The sequence below is a fragment of the Blennius ocellaris genome (assembly GCF_963422515.1).
Source record: "Blennius ocellaris genome assembly, chromosome: 11".
NCBI classification, from domain to species: Eukaryota; Metazoa; Chordata; class Actinopteri; order Blenniiformes; family Blenniidae; genus Blennius; species Blennius ocellaris.
In genome coordinates this window covers 28,669,133-28,689,163 of record NC_137660.1, presented here as the reverse complement: position 1 = coordinate 28,689,163, position 20,031 = coordinate 28,669,133, and the positions used below count along the sequence as shown (strand labels likewise).

Below are 20,031 nucleotides of genomic sequence, written 5' to 3'. Positions count from 1 at the left end.
CCTCCCCCGGCTCCTCCTCCTCCTCCTCCCACCTGCCGTAGCGTCTCCCACTGATTGAACTCTTCCCCCACCAGCACCTCCCGCAGCTGCTCCGGCCGGAACTGCTCCACCAGGGGGCGCTCGCACACCTGGAAGAACCCCCGCCGGAACTCCTGGAACACGGCGTCCACCGAGCGGCCGAAGGCGTGGCCCAGGTAGGCGTCCACAAACTCCCCCCTGTGGAGCCACGCGCAACGTTAACCCCGTTAACCCCTCGCTTCCTGGTGAAAACGTGATTCTGGGTGTCGGAACCGCCCACTAGGGGGCACCACCACCCCCCCTCCCCCCACAAAAAAAAAAACGTGAGGTTTTGATTGTCGTCAACACAAGAATCTGATGTCATAAACCACCTCTAGTGAAGTTAGCGGTTAGCAGTTAGCAGCTAACTGGACTCCTACAACCTTTGACCCCCATGTGATTCCAGTTAGCGGTTAGGCCGTCGATTGGCCACAGGAACTGTCAATCATTGATAGCATAGCCATAGCATAGCGATGTACTCTGGTTTTCCTCTGTGATGTCATGACTCCCAGTCCAGCTTCTCCCGGACTTGGTACTTTTATTCTGACAGCCACCGTGATAACAATCCAACTCAGTAGTTTTATTTTGACAAGTCACTGTAACAACAATCCAACTTGGTGGTTTTATTTTGACAGTCACTGTGATAACAATCCAACTCGGTGGTTTTATTTTGACAGCCACCGTCATAACAATTCAACTCGGTGGTTTTATTTTGACAGCCACCGTGATAACAATCCAACTTGGTGGTTTTATTTTGACAGCCACCGTGATAACAATCCAACTCGGTGGTTTTATTTTGACAGCCACCGTGATAACAATCCAACTCGGTGGTTTTATTTTGACAGCCAGCGTGATAACAATCCAACTCGGTGGTTTTATTTTGACAGTCACCGTGATAACAACCCAACTCTGCGGCTCCTTACTTATTGTGGCTGGTCAGCGGCTTCCTGGGGTCCTCGGGGTCCAGATCCACTTCGATTCCGTCCCAGTTCACCTTTTTCGCCACCGGGGGGAAGAAAAGAGCAGAAGATGAAGAAGTGGAGGTGGAGGACGAGTCGCCTGTGAGGAATGGAGGACGTACCGAGAAGTCCTGGTACAGCTCCTCCAGGACGGCGTCGCTGTACTCCAGCAGGATGGAGCGCAGACTCCTACAGACACACAGCGGGGGAGGGGGGGGGGAGTGGGGAGGAGGGGAGGGGTCAAAGGTCACACAGAAATAGTAAAATGTGTGTACATGAAGCACCAGGACAGATGATGGGAGGATTGGTGATCAAACAAGCTTCTAATCCACTGGTTTCCATGGTGACACACGTGGCTCTGGTGTAGCTGTGCGCTCTACCGAGTGTAGCTCTACTTTCTATATAATTTCTATCTATTTATAAGTGAATAGCTTCATGAGATTGTTTCTTTTTATCTGACAATTCAGTAAACTTCTTCCCGGTGAACCCACCTGCACTTGAGTCCGTTTTGCGAACCTGAGCTAGAGCTACGCTCGGTAGAGCGCAGCTAGAGCTACGCTCGGTAGAGCGCAGGCCTTCGCCAACTAGTCCGCGGAACCAAGTTAAGCGTCGCAAGATAGCAGTTGGCTATCAGCGTCGGGGCGCTACGTCACGGCGTGAAACGCTTGAGCGGGGAGCGTCTCCACGGCAACGCTCCTTTGATCTCCTTTGAACTATTTCTGCAGGTTTTGGGGGGGGGGGGGTTTAGCGGGAAACGGTCGGTCGCTAACGCTTTAAAATCAAACGGACTGGTTCCTTGGATGGCGACGAGTCATCCCCGAAGAGTTCCTGTAATTTTAGGTGAGTAGCTTCTTGTGAAAATTTGGTGAAATACCCAACAGATGAGGTGACGGTGGAGGTGTGGCGGAGGCGGGACTCACCCTCCCAGACAGGGGCTGAACTCCATCATGTCCTCCAGGGTCGGCGTGGCGCCGAGCAGCTTCTTGAAGAGGACCAGCGGGAACGGTAAGTACACGATGTACTGGTTGTACAGAGCCAGGCCACACAGAACCCCGAAGTGGAAGAACCTCTGCAGGTCCTGCGGCGGCTGGAAGGCGGAGCAACGTTTGAACGACGGAACCGTCACCGCTCAACAGACCACCCCCACCCCCACCCCAACCCCACACCCACTCCCACCCCAACCCCACCCCACCACCAACCCCCACCCCAACCCCAACCACTACCCCCACTCCCACTCATGCCCCAACCCCCACCCCCACCCCAACCCCAACCACTACCCCCACTCCCACTCCTGCCCCAACCCCAACCACTAAACCCCACCCCCACTCCCGCCCCAACTCCAACGACCAAACCCACCCCCACCACCAACCAAACCCCAACCCCCACCCCACCACCAACCCCCACCCCAACTCCCACGACCAACCCCCATCGCCACCCCCACCCCAACCCACACCCGACCACCAACCCCCACCTCCACCCCAACCCAAACCCCACCATCAACCCCCACCCCTACCACCAACCCCCACCCGACCACCAACCCCACCCCCACCCCATGACCAACCCCAACCCCCACCTCAACCCCAACCACCAACCCCCACCTCAACCCCAACCACCAACCCCCACCCCCACCCATTGGCCTCACTTTGGGGGAGAACCAAGCCAGAGTGTTGGAGTCGTTGAACATGAACATCCCCGACTCCGGAGACACGACCTCGTGGAAGACTTTGTAGAAGAAGTCCTTCAGGTACACGGAATACCCCGGATCGTCCAGGTTCTCGTCAAAGAGCACCTGCAAGACACGAAGAAGGCGTGACGGGAGGTTCTGCCTCCGGGGGGGGGGGGTGGCGGTAGGTTCCGAGTCGGTTTTACCCCAAGTGGCCTCTTGTAGGCGTTGGCGCCCTCGGCCAGCTGCTGGCAGGTGTCGTCCCACACCGCCGCCCGGTTCAGCTCCAGGACGAACAGGAAGTCGTCGTCGGACGGGGGGGTGACGTAGAACTGCCTTTGGAAGTCCAACACCAGACGATCCACCTCCGCGTTCTGGAAACCAAAACGACTCGGCGTTTTTTCCAAGTCGAGGCCGTCGCTCGTCGCAAACAATATTCATCATGTGCAGTGAAATGATTGAAGTTCAGGTTCTGCACCGTTAGTTTTTTTAATGGGATGGATGAAATAAAATTAAGTATATTATTGAGAATAGAAATAAAAATAAAATGATCTAAATAAGTGTTCAAAGAAAATCAACAAGTTTGAAATGAGGAAAAAAATCGCAGATCAACGGTTTTTATAGGATAAAATAAATAAACAATAAAAGGTTTGAAATGAGGAAAAAATCGCAGATCAACTGTTTTTATAAGGATCAAAATTAATAAATAAATACAGAAATAAATATTATTATATTATTGAAAATAAAAAATTAAGTAAAACAATCAAAATAAAATAATCAAAATAAAAGGTTTGAAATGAGGAAAAAATCGCAGGTCAACTGTTTTTATAGGACAAAATAAATAAATAAATAAATAAATAGAAATAAATATTATATTATTGAAAATAAAAATGAAAATAAAAATTAAGTAAAACAATCAAAATAAAATAATCAAAATAGGTTTGAAATGAGGAAAAATCGCGGATCAACTGTTTTTATGGGATAAAAATCAATAAATAAATACAGATATAAATATTATTATATTATTGAAAATAAAAATACAGTAAAATAATCCAAATAAAAGTTTGAAATTATGAAAAATCGCAGATCAACTGTTTTTATAGGATAAAGTAAATAAATAAATACAAAAATAAATATTATTATATTATTGACAATAAAAATAAACTAATCCAAATAAAATATTTGAAATATTAATATAGGAAATCAGCAAGTTTGAAATGAGGAAAAAATTCCAAAACAACAGTTTTTTTAATAGGATTGAAGGATAAAAATAAATAAATACATACATGAATAAATATATTATTGAAAATAAAAATAAATATAAACACAAAATAATGAAAATAAAATAATCAAAGTAAAACATTCAAAATAAGAGCGTTTGAATCAGCAAGTGAGAAATGAGGAGGAACGGTTACCTGGGTCACTTTGGCGTTTAAATCAAAAACGTACTTCTTCGCCTGCAGATCCATCACAAAGGGGAATTTACCAACGATGAGCGGCTCGCACTGCACCAACTGGACGGGAAGAAACTTTTCCATTAGTTTTTATTTGTTGCATTATTTAGAGCTCCGTTCACTCGACGACGTTTCAAGTTAAACATCCGTTTTGCATTTCTGTTCCAGAAAAGTTTGGCGTTTATTCAAAAATGCTGAAAACGATGTCGTTAACATGTTGGGCCACTGGTTGGTGCTGTTTGTTTTAGTATGGAAAACACACACACACACACACACACACACACACACACACACACACACACACACACACACACACACACACACACACACACACGCAGCAGAGAACAATCAGCTCTAAACATTAACAAACATCTGAGCATGTCCAGAAAAAACTAATAACTACGAGTTACAATGTTGGTATTTTCCCTCATTTCCATGGAGACGGAATCTGAGTGTTTTCAAAAAGTTGTTTTATCACTCGTTTCCATGGAGACGGAATCTGAGTGTTTTCAAAAAGTTGCTTTATCACTCGTTTCCATGGAGACAGTCGCAGCGCTTTCAAAAAGTTGCATTTTCACTTGTTCCTATGGAGACGGAATCTGAGTGTTTTCAAAAAGTTGTTTTATCACTCGTTTCCATGGAGACAGAATCTGAGTGTTTTCAAAAAGTTGCTTTATCACTCGTTTCCATGGAGACGGAATCTGAGTGTTTTCAAAAAGTTGCTTTATCACTCGTTTCCATGGAGACAGTCGCAGCGCTTTCAAAAAGTTGCATTTTCACTTGTTCCTATGGAGACGGAATCTGAGTGTTTTCAAAAAGTTGTTTTATCACTCGTTTCCATGGAGACAGAATCTGAGTGTTTTCAAAAAGTTGCTTTATCACTCGTTTTCATGGAGATGGAATCTGAGTGTTTTCAAAAAGTTGCTTTATCGCTCGTTTCCATGGAGACGGAATCTGAGTGTTTTCAAAAAGTTGCTTTATCGCTCGTTTCCATGGAGACGGAATCTGAATGTTTTCAAAAATTTGCTTTATCACTCGTTTCCATGGAGACAGAGTCGCAGCGTCTTTAAAAAGTTACATTTTCACTCGTTTCCATGGAGACAGTCAGAGAGTTTTTAAAAAAGTGGCTTTTTCACTCGTTTCCATGGAGACAGAGTCAGAGAGTTAAAAAAAAAAGTGGCTTTTTCACTCGTTTCCATGGAGACGAGATGCTTATCAGCGGCCTCCTGCAGCGCGGTTGTGTGAAGTGTGCTGGTCTTTACCCGGCGCTGTGCTTGTCGCTGCCACAGCTGCAGCTCCTCCTGAAGGAAGGGCGGAGTCAGCTGCAGACAGAAGAGCGAGTCGGGCGACCTCCGACCCTCCTCCGCCCGGCCGTTGGCCTGGACACCAGAAGAAGCGCCGCGGTTAAAGGGATGAAAGAAGACGCCGGGCGCCGCTGGGCTCCGGTACGTACCTGGAACAGGCACCGCAGGACCACCAGCAGGTTGGTGACTCCGGCGTGGCGAGGGACCGGCGTGGAGGACAGAGCCGCCGCCAGCGCCTGCTTCCACACCGCCACGTGTCTGGACATGGCGGCGCGCGGCAGCGACGACCACCAGGCGCCTGGACGGGAAACGCCAGCGGTTTATTGACGGGGCGTCGCTCAAGACGCCACCGGAGACGAGGAACTCGACAAATACAAGAAGTTGTTATCGTCAACTTCAACGTTTCCTTGGTTCTTTGTTGTGCTTTCAATTTTGTTGAATCTGGTTTTGAGCGTCTAAAGTAGGGATGCACCGATACCAATGCCGATACCGAATGTTGGTACTGACACTGATACAGATGTTGGTACTGATACTGATACCGATACTGATGTTGGTACTAATACTGACACCGGTACAGATGTTGGTACTGATACTGATTCTGATACGGATGTTGGTACTGATACTGATACCGATACGGATGTTGGTACTGATACTGATACTGATACGGATGTTGGTACTGATACTGATACTGATACGGATGTTGGTACTGATACTGATACCGATACGGATGTTGGTACTGATACTGATACGGATGTTGGTACTGATGCCGATACCGATGTTAGTACTGATGCCGATACCGATACGGACGTTGGTACTGATGCCGATACCGATGTTAGTACTGATGCCGATACCGATACGGATGTTGGTACTGATGCCAAAACCGATGACGATACCGATGCCGTCATCAAGTATCGATACCAATACTACACGGAGTACTTGTACTTGTTAACGATCCCCAGTACAACCTTCCTTCCTTCCAAACGACCTCCCTTCACACATCGTTTGGAGTATGAACTCAACTTTATGGTATTTACCACGTATCGGTACTCAGCATCGACAGTTAGCGAGAGTTTCATGCTCTTACTTTGAAAGCGCCATGGATTCATTTCCAGTTAAAACTATTAGAACGCTCATGCTCGGGTACAGTGGTGACTGGAAACTTTTTGAAAACATCCAGGTGGAATTTTATTAACTCGGAAGGAACTTTATTTTGGTAAGTTTTACATTTTCAAGCTGACTTTCTTAAATTGTTTTGTCGTTTTTTTTTTTTTTTAGACCCTCAAAACTCAGAAATGTTAAAAAGTAGGGTTTTTTTTAAGATGTATTTCTGTCAGCGTATTCCAAAAGAGTACTCGTTACTCTCAAACGCCTCTGGTACCTAGAACCTGCAGGTTTTCCGCCGTCAGCCTCACGATGGCGCCGGCGAGCGCCTCGGCGAGCTCGCTGCCCCGCGGCCGTCGGCGTCTGAGGACGGCGTACAGAAGCTCCGCGAGCAGCAGGTAGAGTCTCAGGCCCTCCGCGCACGGCGGCGGCGGCAGCGGCGGTGGCTCCGCCTCCGGGGGGCGGAGCAAGAGCCGGACGGCAGCTTCGACCTGCAGGGGGGGGAGGGGAGGAGACACTGGGCTGTCAGGTAACCTGCTGCGACCTGCGGGGGAGGGGGGAAGGGTGGGGGAGGGGGAGGTGGGGGAGGTGGGGTCTCTTTCAGGAAGTTTTCACAAACCTCCGCCAGGAGTCTGTCCGTCCTCAGCAGGTTCTTGAAGGCTTGTCGCGCCGCCGAGAGATTCAAACCGTGAAACTTTGGTGAAGTTTGGAAATGTTTGTCTCCGCTGGAAAGGGAAAAAAAGAGAGAGAGGGAAAAAAAAAAAAAAAAAAAATCAAACAAAAATTTACCGTCGTTTACGGACTGCGAGTCACAACTTTTTTTTTTTTTTTTTAAATGTCAATAACAACACACACTTCCACTCCTCGTTTACGAGACTGTTCTGCTAATTATCAAAATCAAGTTGTTGTTTGCTTTTTGTTGTTGTTGTTGGTGGTGGTTTTGTTTTGGTTTTTACTGTTTTCGCTTCCTGTTTTTGTTTCGGTCTGTTTTTCTCTCTTTTTTCTTTCTTTGTTTTGTGTCCTTTTGTTTTTGCTTTTGTTATCATTGTTGTGATTATTTGGGTTTTTGCTCCGTTGTTGCTCAGGCTGGTTTCATCTCATGGCAGTTGGAAAATATTTAGATCACTGTGATTACTGTATTATTAAAAATAAAAAAAATAAAATGTGTGTCGCACTAACAAGGGTATTGTATGTTTCTCCCCACCAAGTCTTTCTCTCCGTCTTTCCTCTCCTCTCCTCTATTCCTCCACCTCTGACTCCGGTTTCTACAAAGTTTCTCCTGTTGGAGGAGTTTTTCTTTCCACAGTCGCAAACAAACCTCATGTGGATGTTGGGCTTTTCTATTTTCTCTATAAAAGCACATTGGAACGACGTTTCTTTTTTTTTTTATAAAAAACTTAAAATAAAATAAATGTCAATAAAAGTCATTGATATAAATCGAAACATATCGTTACATATCACCTGGGACCACTAGGGGTCACTGTTATTAATGAAGTTGATAAACTCGTTCACACGTCTTTTTAGAAAAACAAAAATTTCCCCTCAACATTTGCAAAAAAAAAAAAAAGAAAAAGAAAAACTCTATTGACTCAGACCCTCATGTCCACCTGGTCCCGCTGGAAGTTCCGGTTGCGTGTGTTCATGTCAAAATAAAAGCCTCTGGCGATCCGCTGGCGGAAAATAACCTCGACTCACAGCAATTCTCCCGCGACGCTCGCCTCAGTATTTATACATGATTACTCTACACACTGTTCCACAGCTGACAGCGACTGTGAGAACAAATGTTTATTTTTAGAAAAAAATTTGAAATTGTATAATTTCCCACGGCTCCCCTGAGTAGATCTCGCGGAAACACCAGTGAGCCGCGGCGCCGTGGTTGAAAAACACTGGTGTAGGTAATAGTTGTGTTGTGTTTTTGTTGCTTGGTTCATGTAGTTTAGTTTATTAGTCGTAAGTCGTCAACCAGCAGTGAAGAAGGTTTTGTGTGTCGTGTCCTCCTGGCATGGTCTTCCTGGTGGGACTGTCAAAATAAAATGTGTGCGGCTCTCTGGGTGTTGTGTTCTGTGGGAAGCGGGACCAAATGGCTCTTTGAGCATCAAAGGTCGCCGACCCCTGGTCTAGACGAAGGGCGGAGCTTCCGGGACCATCGACAGTAAAGACTCGTAGCTGCGTTTTTGTGCAAAGATGCAGAGAAATGTCAGTTATTTAAAGACCCGGCGTGTTGGAGGCGTGTTGGAGGCGTGTTGGAGGAGTGTTGGAGGCGTGTTGGAGGCGTGTTGGAGGCGTGTTGGAGGAGTGTTGGAGGCGTGTTGGAGGCGTGTTGGAGGCGTGTTGGAGGCGTGTTGGAGGCGTGTTGGAGGCGTGTTGGAGGCGTGTTGGAGGAGTGTTGGAAGAGTGTTGGAGGAGTGTTGGAGGCGTGTTGGAGGAGTGTTGGAGGAGTGTTGGAGGAGTGTTGGAGGAGTGTTGGAGGCGTGTTGGAGGAGTGTTGGAGGCGTGTTGGAGGCGTGTTGGAGGAGTGTTGGAGGAGTGTTGGAGGAGTGTTGGAGGCGTGTTGGAGGAGTGTTGGAAGAGTGTTGGAGGAGTGTTGGAGGCGTGTTGGAGGAGTGTTGGAGGCGTGTTGGAGGCGTGTTGGAGGAGTGTTGGAGGCGTGTTGGAGGAGTGTTGGAGGCGTGTTGGAGGAGTGTTGGAGGCGTGTTGGAGGAGTGTTGGAGGCGTGTTGGAGGCATGTTGGAGGCGTGTTGGAGGAGTGTTGGAGGAGTGTTGGAGGCGTGTTGGAGGCATGTTGGAGGCGTGTTGGAGGAGTGTTGGAGGCGTGTTGGAGGAGTGTTGGAGGAGTGTTGGAGGAGTGTTGGAGGAGTGTTGGAGGAGTGTTGGAGGCGTGTTGGAGGAGTGTTGGAGGCGTGTTGGAGGAGTGTTGGAGGCGTGTTGGAGGCGTGTTGGAGGAGTGTTGGAGGCGTGTTGGAGGCATGTTGGAGGAGTGTTGGAGGAGTGTTGGAGGCGTGTTGGAGGCGTGTTGGAGGCGTGTTGGAGGCTTGTTGGAGGAGTGTTGGAGGCGTGTTGGAGGCGTGTTGGAGGCGTGTTGGAGGAGTGTTGGAGGAGTGTTGGAGGAGTGTTGGAGGCGTGTTGGAGGCGTGTTGGAGGCGTGTTGGAGGAGTGTTGGAGGCGTGTTGGAGGCATGTTGGAGGAGTGTTGGAGGCGTGTTGGAGGCGTGTTGGAGGCGTGTTGGAGGAGTGTTGGAGGCGTGTTGGAGGCGTGTTGGAGGCGTGTTGGAGGCGTGTTGGAGGCGTGTTGGAGGCGTGTTGGAGGAGTGTTGGAGGCGTGTTGGAGGAGTGTTGAAGGCGTGTTGGAGGAGTGTTGGAGGCGTGTTGGAGGAGTGTTGGAGGAGTGTTGGAGGAGTGTTGGAGGCGTGTTGGAGGCGTGTTGGAGGAGTGTTGGGGGAGTGTTGGAGGCGTGTTGGAGGAGTGTTGGAGGAGTGTTGGAGGAGTGTTGGAGGCGTGTTGGAGGAGTGTTGGAGGAGTGTTGGAGGAGTGTTGGAGGCGTGTTGGAGGAGTGTTGGAGGAGTGTTGGAGGAGTGTTGGAGGCGTGTTGGAGGAGTGTTGGAAGAGTGTTGGAGGAGTGTTGGAGGCGTGTTGGAGGAGTGTTGGAGGAGTGTTGGAGGAGTGTTGGAGGAGTGTTGGAGGCGTGTTGGAGGAGTGTTGGAGGCGTGTTGGAGGCGTGTTGGAGGAGTGTTGGAGGAGTGTTGGAGGAGTGTTGGAGGCGTGTTGGAGGAGTGTTGGAAGAGTGTTGGAGGAGTGTTGGAGGCGTGTTGGAGGAGTGTTGGAGGCGTGTTGGAGGCGTGTTGGAGGAGTGTTGGAGGCGTGTTGGAGGAGTGTTGGAGGCGTGTTGGAGGAGTGTTGGAGGCGTGTTGGAGGAGTGTTGGAGGCGTGTTGGAGGCGTGTTGGAGGCGTGTTGGAGGAGTGTTGGAGGAGTGTTGGAGGCGTGTTGGAGGCGTGTTGGAGGCGTGTTGGAGGAGTGTTGGAGGCGTGTTGGAGGAGTGTTGGAGGAGTGTTGGAGGAGTGTTGGAGGAGTGTTGGAGGAGTGTTGGAGGCGTGTTGGAGGAGTGTTGGAGGCGTGTTGGAGGAGTGTTGGAGGCGTGTTGGAGGCGTGTTGGAGGAGTGTTGGAGGCGTGTTGGAGGCGTGTTGGAGGAGTGTTGGAGGAGTGTTGGAGGAGTGTTGGAGGCGTGTTGGAGGCGTGTTGGAGGAGTGTTGGAGGAGTGTTGGAGGCGTGTTGGAGGAGTGTTGGAGGCGTGTTGGAGGCGTGTTGGAGGAGTGTTGGAGGAGTGTTGGAGGCGTGTTGGAGGAGTGTTGGAGGAGTGTTGGAGGAGTGTTGGAGGCGTGTTGGAGGCGTGTTGGAGGCGTGTTGGAGGAGTGTTGGAGGCGTGTTGGAGGAGTGTTGAAGGCGTGTTGGAGGAGTGTTGGAGGAGTGTTGGAGGCGTGTTGGAGGCGTGTTGGAGGCGTGTTGGAGGAGTGTTGGGGGAGTGTTGGAGGCGTGTTGGAGGAGTGTTGGAGGAGTGTTGGAGGAGTGTTGGAGGAGTGTTGGAGGCGTGTTGGAGGAGTGTTGGAGGAGTGTTGGAGGCGTGTTGGAGGCGTGTTGGAGGAGTGTTGGAGGAGTGTTGGAGGAGTGTTGGAGGCGTGTTGGAGGAGTGTTGGAGGAGTGTTGGAGGAGTGTTGGAGGAGTGTTGGAGGCGTGTTGGGGGAGTGTTGGGGGAGTGTTGGAGGCGTGTTGGAGGAGTGTTGGAGGCGTGTTGGAGGAGTGTTGGAGGAGTGTTGGAGGAGTGTTGGAGGAGTGTTGGAGGCGTGTTGGAGGCGTGTTGGAGGAGTGTTGGAGGAGTGTTGGAGGCGTGTTGGAGGAGTGTTGGAGGAGTGTTGGAGGCGTGTTGGAGGCGTGTTGGAGGCGTGTTGGGGGAGTGTTGGAGGAGTGTTGGAGGAGTGTTGGAGGAGTGTTGGAGGCGTGTTGGAGGAGTGTTGGAGGAGTGTTGGAGGAGTGTTGGAGGCGTGTTGGAGGCGTGTTGGAGGAGTGTTGGAGGAGTGTTGGAGGAGTGTTGGAGGCGTGTTGGAGGAGTGTTGGAGGAGTGTTGGAGGAGTGTTGGAGGAGTGTTGGAGGCGTGTTGGAGGAGTGTTGGAGGAGTGTTGGAGGAGTGTTGGAGGCGTGTTGGAGGCGTGTTGGAGGAGTGTTGGAGTGTTGGAGGCGTGTTGGAGGCGTGTTGGAGGAGTGTTGGAGGCGTGTTGGAGGCGTGGCCTCGGTGGGGAGGGGCTTCGTACCGTCGCTCCAGGAAGCTCCGGTTCAAACAGGAAGCCGAGGAAAACGTCTTGAGGATCTCCCTGTGAACATTAACGCCGTTTTTAGTTCCACTGCTTGTCGCGACATTTTACACCTGAACATTTCAAATTAAACACCATGAAAACATAGCGAGGCATGAACATTGTTATTTCATTTCATTTTATTTTGTAAATTAATTTCAGACGTGAGAAAATTCAGTGTGCAATCGCGCACACACACGCACACACACACACACACACACACACACACACACACACACACACACACACACAGACACACACACACACACACACACACACACACACACACACACACACTTTTAACTTGTCAAGAAAATGTTGACAATAAACACAGTTTTGTTTACTTCCATTTTTCTTTTTGTTTACTAAACCTGGAGGGAAACAGCTTGACTCAAAGCTGAAAGGACATAATAATATATATATACAGAGAATTTGAACAGTGTGTTGAGTCAACATTAAGTTCATGGTTTACCATGAATAAATATGCATTGCAAGATTCAGTCTTAAAAAAACGTGACTAATTACAGAAAATTAAGTCATTTTTTTAATCCTTTCGACAGCAATTGTTTTTGCCAAAGTCGTAGTCGTCTATTAATATGTGAAGGATAACCGCAATGTCAGGCCCCAGTCACGCCATGACGTTTTAAGTACAAAGATATTTTTCGTTTATTGTTTCCGAAAACCGTTCCACGGGTACATTTTGAAAACTACGTCTGCTTACATGGAGCCAGCAGAAAAGATGAAAACAATGTAGTTTTCACACAGTTGCCATGGTACCCGTTCACCATGACAAACACAAAGAACATGCAGCTTCACTCTGAACATCAAAGCCACAAATCTTGAAAGCATGACATCATATTGTCAATGCATTGAAGATCAAAGCATGACCATATTGTCAATGCATTGAAGATCAAAGCATGACATCATATTGTCAATGTATTGAAGATCAAAGCAATTACATCTTGACGTCTCAGTATAAAAGCAGAGAACAGCAGGAGACGAGTCTCAGTTACGACACGAGAGAGCCCAGAGAACATTGCTGTTGGATCGATTTAAAAGTGAGAGGATGTCACAGCGTTTTACTTCAGCGATGAATAGCACACAACAAACCACAATGGGATGCGCTTCTAAAACAATCGGAAAAATGAAGGAGGATCTGAAGTTTTACAAAGACTTGAGCAATGACCAGATTGAGGAGTACGCGAAGCTCTGGCTTCAATTCAGGAGAGTGGAAAAAGAAAGAGAAAAACTGCTTGAGGAAAAGGACGAGTTGGTCAGAGCTCTGGAGAGCAAAATGCCCACTCAGGTGAAGGAGAGGGGTGAAGAAGTGTCTGACCTACATGCCCAGCGCAAGCATGATCACAGCCAAATGGCTTCAGCAGTCGCCAGTTTGACAGAGGAAAAGGAGAGACTGCTGAAAGAGAAGGAGGAGTTGAGCAGCCGGGTCAGAGCCTATGAGTCCAAACAAGAGCAGTTGGACTCTGAGCTCCATGACAAAGACCAAGAGCTGAGAGGCAAGGAGGAGGAGGTTGAGGCCTTGAAGGTTCTCCTGGAGAGCAGCAATGCTGACCTGCAGACGGCAGCCGCCAAGCTGAAGGAGGCAGGGGAAGAGAGATCTGCATACGAGGAGATAGTCTGCCGACTGACCTCAGCAGTCTGCACTTTGAAAGAAGACAAAATGAGACTGCTGAAAGAGAAGGGGGCGGACATACAGGACCTGCTGCAAAAGTTGAATGATCAGGAAGAAGCGAGCAGGGAGTGCATGGACAACTTTAAGAAACGCGTTAGCGATCTTCAGTCAAAGGTGTTTGACGTGACGAGGGCCTTGGGCCAGAAGGAGATCCAGTGTGGGAAACTCAATAGCGAACTGACGCAAAAGGACAATGAGTTATCAACCGCCAAGACCAACATGGAGATGTTCATGGATGAACTGGAGAGCGGCAATGCTGAAATTCAGACGATGGCCGTCAAGCTGGACGAGGCAGCGGAAGAGAGATCTGCATACGAGGAGATAGTCTGCCAACTGACCTCAGAAGTCTGCACTTTGAAAGAAGACAACGAGAGACTGCTGAAAGAGAAGGAGGAGGAAGTTCAGGAGGTGCTGCAAAGGTTTAATGATCAGGAAGAAGCGAGCAGGGAGTACATGGGCAACTTTAAGAAACGCGTTAGCGATCTTCAGTTGAAGGTGTTTGACGTGACGAGGGCCTTGGGCCAGAAGGAGATCCAGTGTGGGAAACTCAATAGCGAACTGACGCAAAAGGACAATGAGTTATCAACCGCCAAGACCAACATGGAGATGTTCATGGATGAACTGGAGAGCGGCAATGCTGAAATTCAGACGATGGCCGTCAAGCTGGACGAGGCAGCGGAAGAGAGATCTGCATACGAGGAGAACGTCTGCCGACTGACCTCAGAAGTCTGCACTTTGAAAGAAGACAACGAGAGACTGCTGAAAGAGAAGGAGGAGGAAGTTCAGGAGGTGCTGCAAAGGTTTAATGATCAGGAAGAAGCGAGCAGGGAGTACATGGGCAACTTTAAGAAACGCGTTAGCGATCTTCAGTTGAAGGTGTTTGATGTGACGAGTGTCTTGAGCCAGAAGGAGATCCAGTGTGGGAAACTCAATAGCGAACTGACGCAAAAGGACAATGAGTTATCAACCGCCAAGGCCAACATGGAGATGTTCATGGATGAAGTGGCGAGAAGCGATGCTGAAATTCAGACGACGACGGCCGCCAAGCTGAAGGAGGCAGCAGAAGAGAGATCCGCCCTGCAGTCTGCATACGAGGAGAACGTCTGCCGACTGACCTCAGAAGTCTGCACTTTGAAAGAAGACAACGAGAGACTGCTGAAAGAGAAGGAGGCGGACATACAGGACCTGCTGCAAAAGTTGAATGGTCAGGAAGAAGCGAGCAGGGAGTACGACAACTTTAAGAAACGCATTAGCGATCTTCAGTCGGAGGTGTTTGACGTGACGAGGGCCTTGGGCCAGAAGGAGATCCAGTGTGGGAAACTCAATAGCGAACTGACGCAAAAGGACAATGAGTTATCAACCGCCATGACCAACATGGAGTTGTTCATGGATGAACTGGAGAGCGGCAATGCTGAAATTCAGACGACGGCGGCCGCCAAGCTGAAGGAGGCAGCGGAAGAGAGATCCGCCCTGCAGTCTGCATACGAGGAGAAAGTCTGCCAACTGAACTCAGAAGTCTGCACTTTGAAAGAAGACAACGAGAGACTGCTGAAAGAGAAGGAGGAGTTGAGCAGCCGGGTCAGAGCCTATGAGCCCAAACAAGAGCAGTTGGACTCTGAGCTCCATGACAAAGACCAAGAGCTGAGAGGCAAGGAGGAGGAGGTTGAGGCCTTGAAGGTTCTCCTGGAGAGCAGCACTGCTGACCTGCAGACGGCGGGCGTCAAGCTGGACGAGGCAGCGGAAGAGAGATCTGCATACGAGGAGATAGTCTGCCAACTGACCTCAGCAGTCTACACTTTGAAAGAAGACAGAATGAGACTGCTGAAAGAGAAGGGGGCGGACATACAGGACCTGCTGCAAAAGTTTAATGATCAGGAAGAAGCGAGCAGGGAGTGCATGGACAACTTTAAGAAACGCGTTAGCGATCTTCAGTCGGAGGTGTTTGACGTGACGAGGGCCTTGGGCCAGAAGGAGATCCAGTGTGGGAAACTCAATAGCGAACTGACGCAAAAGGACAATGAGTTATCAACCGCCAAGACCAACATGGAGACGTTCATGGATGAAGTGGCGAGAAGCGATGCTGAAATGCAGACGATGGCCGTCAAGCTGAAGGAGGCAGCGGAAGAGAGATCTGCATACGAGGAGATAGTCTGCCGACTGACCTCAGAAGTCTGCACTTTGAAAGAAGACAGCGAGAGACTGCTGAAAGAGAAGGAGGAGGAAGTTCAGGAGGTGCTGAGGGCCTATCGTGATCAGGAAGAAAAGTACAGGGAGCACATGGGCGACTGTGAGAATCACACTCACAACCTTCAGTCGGAGGTGTTTGGCCTGAAAAGTGCCTTGGACCACAAGGAGACCGAGTGTGAGAATCTGAAAAGGGAACTGCAGGAAAAGGATGACGATCTCACGAGCACCAGGAACAACCTGGAGGGGTGTCTGGGTCAGCTGCAGAGCTTCCAGGATGGCCTGGAGGAGTCCAAGGGTGAGGAGAGGGATGCATTGGAGACCAAACCAGGAGAGCCGGAGTCTCCCTCTGCTACCGCGACAGTATGTTCCGGCGACAGACCGAGCTATAAGCTGGTGAAGGTCGTGTGCGGATCATTCAACCAGGGGGACTGGCGCTTTACGTATAACGGGGTGCAATGCATGGCGATAGCCACTGCTAGCTTAGCGAAACACGCCGTAAAAAGCATGTTCTCGTGGGAGAGGAGCGACCTTGATCAGGCCTTGTGTCAAGGTGATCAGTTGTACACATTTTTGCTCGACCGCCCAAATTCCACGCTCGCCTCACATCTGCTGTCCGTCCCCGACTTGCCAACGAAGCTGCAGATGAAGGAGCGGGTGTTGGACTTCACCTTCGGCGACACGATGTCAGGTGACGTAAGCGTGACCCAGGGCGAGCTCATCGATTGGGGCGTGATGTTCAGTCTGAGGAACGGACTGGAGATGGTCTTCGGTCAGTACAGCACAGGCCTCCTGACGCTGTGCGGAAACACTTCGGCCATCGTCTGCGAGGCCGGGCTCTTCGCCGTGGTGGACAGTCACTCACGCAGCGACACCGGCTTGCCGGCCCAAGAGGGCACCAGTGTGGTTCTGCAATTTGCCGGTATGGACGACCTCCACCACTACGTCTGCTGCTTGGCTGAAGGCCTCAGTTCAGGAGAGAAGTCCTTCGAGCTGTGCGGCGTCAGAACCAGTTGGGGTTCCGGTCCAGCACCGTTCAGGTTGTTCTGAGGAGATCCGCCTCATTGGGTCCCTCACCACGTCACCCCGGTCTCATCCAACTCCACCTGTCCATCACCACGTCACCCCGGTCACATCCAACTCCACCTGTCCCTCACCACGTCACCCCGGTCTCATCCAACTCCACTTGTCCATCACCACGTCACCCCGGTCACATCCAACTCCACCTGTCCATCACCACATCACCCCGGTCACATCCAACTCCACCTGTCCATCACCACGTCACCCCGGTCACATCCAACTCCACCTGTCCATCACCACGTCACCCCGGTCACATCCAACTCCACCTGTCCATCACCACGTCACCCCGGTCACATCCAACTCCACCTGTCCATCACCACGTCACCCCGGTCACATCCAACTCCACCTGTCCATCACCACGTCACTCCGGTCACATCCAACTCCACCTGTCCATCACCACGTCACCCCGGTCACATCCAACTCCACCTGTCCATCACCACGTCACCCCGGTCACATCCAACTCCACCTGTCCCTCACCACATCACCCCGGTCACATCCAACTCCACCTGTCCATCACTATGTCACCCTGACGTAGTCCCGCGAGAGCTCCACCGCAGTGGACCGACGTAGTCCCGCGAGAGCTCCACCGCAGTAGACCGACGTAGTCCCGCGAGAGCTCCACCGCAGTGGACCGACGTAGTCCCGCGAGAGCTCCACCGCAGTGGACCGACGTAGTCCCGCGAGAGCTCCACCGCAGTGGACCGACGTAGTCCCGCGAGAGCTCCACCGCAGTGGACCGACGTAGTCCCGCGAGAGCTCCACCGCAGTGGACCGACGTAGTCCCGCCAGAGCTCCACCGCAGTGGACCGACGTAGTCCCGCCAGAGCTCCACCCTGTCCGCCTGTTGAGAGCCTGAATATTCTGAGGGGTCTAAAGACTGCGTTACTCACAGCAGGTTCGTGTTTTTCACTTGTTCTTCACGAGGTTTTTGCTTTTTGTTCTCTTGAAAAAGTAAAAACATCCCATTTGTCTAAATTAAGGCGATTTTAACGTTCCTTTCTTCCCCCAAACCCTCCAGCCAGTGACCCTCATCATGACCACGTTGAAGAACGTACAGCCAGTCCATGTGGAGTCACCACGTCACCCCGGTCTATTCCGACTCCACCTGTCCGTCACCACGTCACCCCAAGAGTTTCCCAACGACTGATGGAGAGAGTGGAAGTCCTTAGTTTTACTTTGAAAAGCCGAATTTAATGGCGACAGAAGTAATTCTGCGGCAAAACAGCAGGTTGCCATGTTGGCTGACCAGGAGTCAATAAAACGTTAAAAATGTAAACCGTGTGTGTGTGTGTGTGTGTTTCCCAGTGTGATCAGTCTTTGGAGCTGCACTGTGACTAAACCCAGACGTTTAGTCATTAACTAATTGATGTTTTTATTATTTTGCTGATCTTGGAGGGAAACCGTTTCAGCTAAAAGCTAAAAGCTAAAAGCTAAACGCTAAACGCTAAAAGCTAAAAGGACGTTTTAAAAATAGTCTTTCAACTTAAATACAGTCTCTTGTGTGTTGAGTCGACATTCATTCTTCTTTTCCCTGAATAAATATCCTTGACAAGCTTCAGTCTTCAGGAGAAAAACAATGCGATGAATCGCAAATTAATTATGTAAATTTTACACACACACACACACACACACACACACACACACACACACACACACACACACACACACACACACACACACACAGATAAAGATGGTCACTTATATCATTAATTTATAATCCGCTTACTCTCTTATTGTGAAAATCTTATCTATTAATGTTTCCTGCCGTCAATGAATGTTACATAATGAACACCAATGGGGTTTTTTTTTTTTAGAGGAAAAAAAATATGAAAAGACAAAATTTGGATTCTTCTTCTTTTGTTTTTTGTTTTTTTTTCCCATTCTACATTTTTTTTCTTCTAAAACACAAAAGGAAGCCGCCGGTTTTAACTTCCTGTTGACACTCGGGATTCTTTTCCGTCTCGCCAGGCTTCAATTTGTCTCACGTTATTTTTCCGATCATGGAAATTAAAAAAAAACAAAACAAACAAACAAACAAAGTGAAGCAGACTCACTTCTGGTTCTTCCTCCAGGTTTTGCCGTCACATTCGGAGCTCCAGGTGTCGATGACGTCATCGAGACGGAGCTGCATCAGGCCACCGCCGCCGCCGCCGCCGCCGGACTCTCCCACGTCGTCCTGGAGAGGAAAAGCATCGTCACATTCCGTCTTCTTCTTCTTCTTCTTCTTCTCCTCCTGGACGTTTGTGTCGTTACCTCGCCTGACGTCGCCAGCGAGCCGTTTCCTCCCGCCAAGACCTTCTTGATTCTCTGACCTGAAATCAAACGTGTTTGGTTTGGCGAACGCTCGCCACTCCGACGGACGACGTTTTTTTTTGGGTTATTTTTCTCGGTACCTGGCGGCAGCCGGACGGGCAGCGGCACGGCCGGGTGGCCTTCGTCCCCGCGGCCCAGCTGACCCTCGTCTCCGCGGCCGAAGGAGAAAACATGGCCGCCGCGCGTCAGCGCCAGAGTGTGATGGCTGCCGACGCCAACAACAACAAAAAAAACAACAAAACCACACGGACGTTAACAAAGGCGGAGGCCACGGAGGCCGCCGAGGCCCGGAGAGGGGGGGAGAGCGCCGGGACTCCTTGGACCGCCGTACCTTCCACACGCGACCCCGACGACCTTCGACCCCCACAGCTCCGCCACCAGCCGCGGCCGAAGCTGGTTGGAGAAGCAGTTGTGTCCCAGCTGGCCGTGGCGCCCGCCGCCGAACGTGAAGAGCACGCCGTCCTGAGGAAACACGGCCACACTGAGTTATGGGGGTTTCCTTCCTGAGATAAAAAGGGGGGGGGGGGGGGAGGGGGAAGGGGCGGAGACCTTGTTGAGGACGGCGGTGTGGACGTCTCCACAGGAGACGTACGTCGACTTCTTGGCGCTCAGACTCCGGACGGCCGTCGGCGTGTTCCGGTCTGCAGGAGCCAGAAACGGGGGGGGGGGGGTAAGTGAGTGTGACATCACCACGGCGCGACGCCATCTTGGATGGGTCAACCTGCACCGCCGGGGCTGTGATTTCTACTGAGGAAGGTTTAGTCTAACTGTGAGGGTCGTCAGGAAAGGAAGTTAGCGTGTTTATTTATCTATTTATAACATGTAAGAGGTGAAAAGAATAAATATATAATTAAAGCTGCAAGCAGCTCAAGCTATTAATTTTTTT

At 50.0% G+C, this 20,031-nt stretch overlaps 1 protein-coding gene across 1 annotated transcript in view; it reads right to left on the bottom strand.

Moving 5' to 3' along the window:
- Positions 1 to 20,031, bottom strand: part of LOC308136473 (E3 ISG15--protein ligase HERC5-like) — a gene marked incomplete at its 5' end in the record, with an annotated part of 28,644 nt that overhangs the window by 2,336 nt on the left and 6,277 nt on the right. Inside the window, 16 exons of the mRNA XM_080504811.1 lie at positions 33 to 216; positions 981 to 1,205; positions 1,937 to 2,103; positions 2,659 to 2,805; positions 2,886 to 3,053; positions 4,095 to 4,193; positions 5,396 to 5,512; positions 5,587 to 5,735; positions 6,816 to 7,029; positions 7,158 to 7,263; positions 11,840 to 11,899; positions 18,887 to 19,008; positions 19,086 to 19,144; positions 19,226 to 19,350; positions 19,477 to 19,607; positions 19,695 to 19,786. Coding sequence (XP_080360937.1) covers positions 33 to 216; positions 981 to 1,205; positions 1,937 to 2,103; positions 2,659 to 2,805; positions 2,886 to 3,053; positions 4,095 to 4,193; positions 5,396 to 5,512; positions 5,587 to 5,735; positions 6,816 to 7,029; positions 7,158 to 7,263; positions 11,840 to 11,899; positions 18,887 to 19,008; positions 19,086 to 19,144; positions 19,226 to 19,350; positions 19,477 to 19,607; positions 19,695 to 19,786 — 2,165 coding nt within the window. The remainder of the gene's footprint in view (positions 1 to 32; positions 217 to 980; positions 1,206 to 1,936; positions 2,104 to 2,658; positions 2,806 to 2,885; positions 3,054 to 4,094; positions 4,194 to 5,395; positions 5,513 to 5,586; positions 5,736 to 6,815; positions 7,030 to 7,157; positions 7,264 to 11,839; positions 11,900 to 18,886; positions 19,009 to 19,085; positions 19,145 to 19,225; positions 19,351 to 19,476; positions 19,608 to 19,694; positions 19,787 to 20,031) is intronic.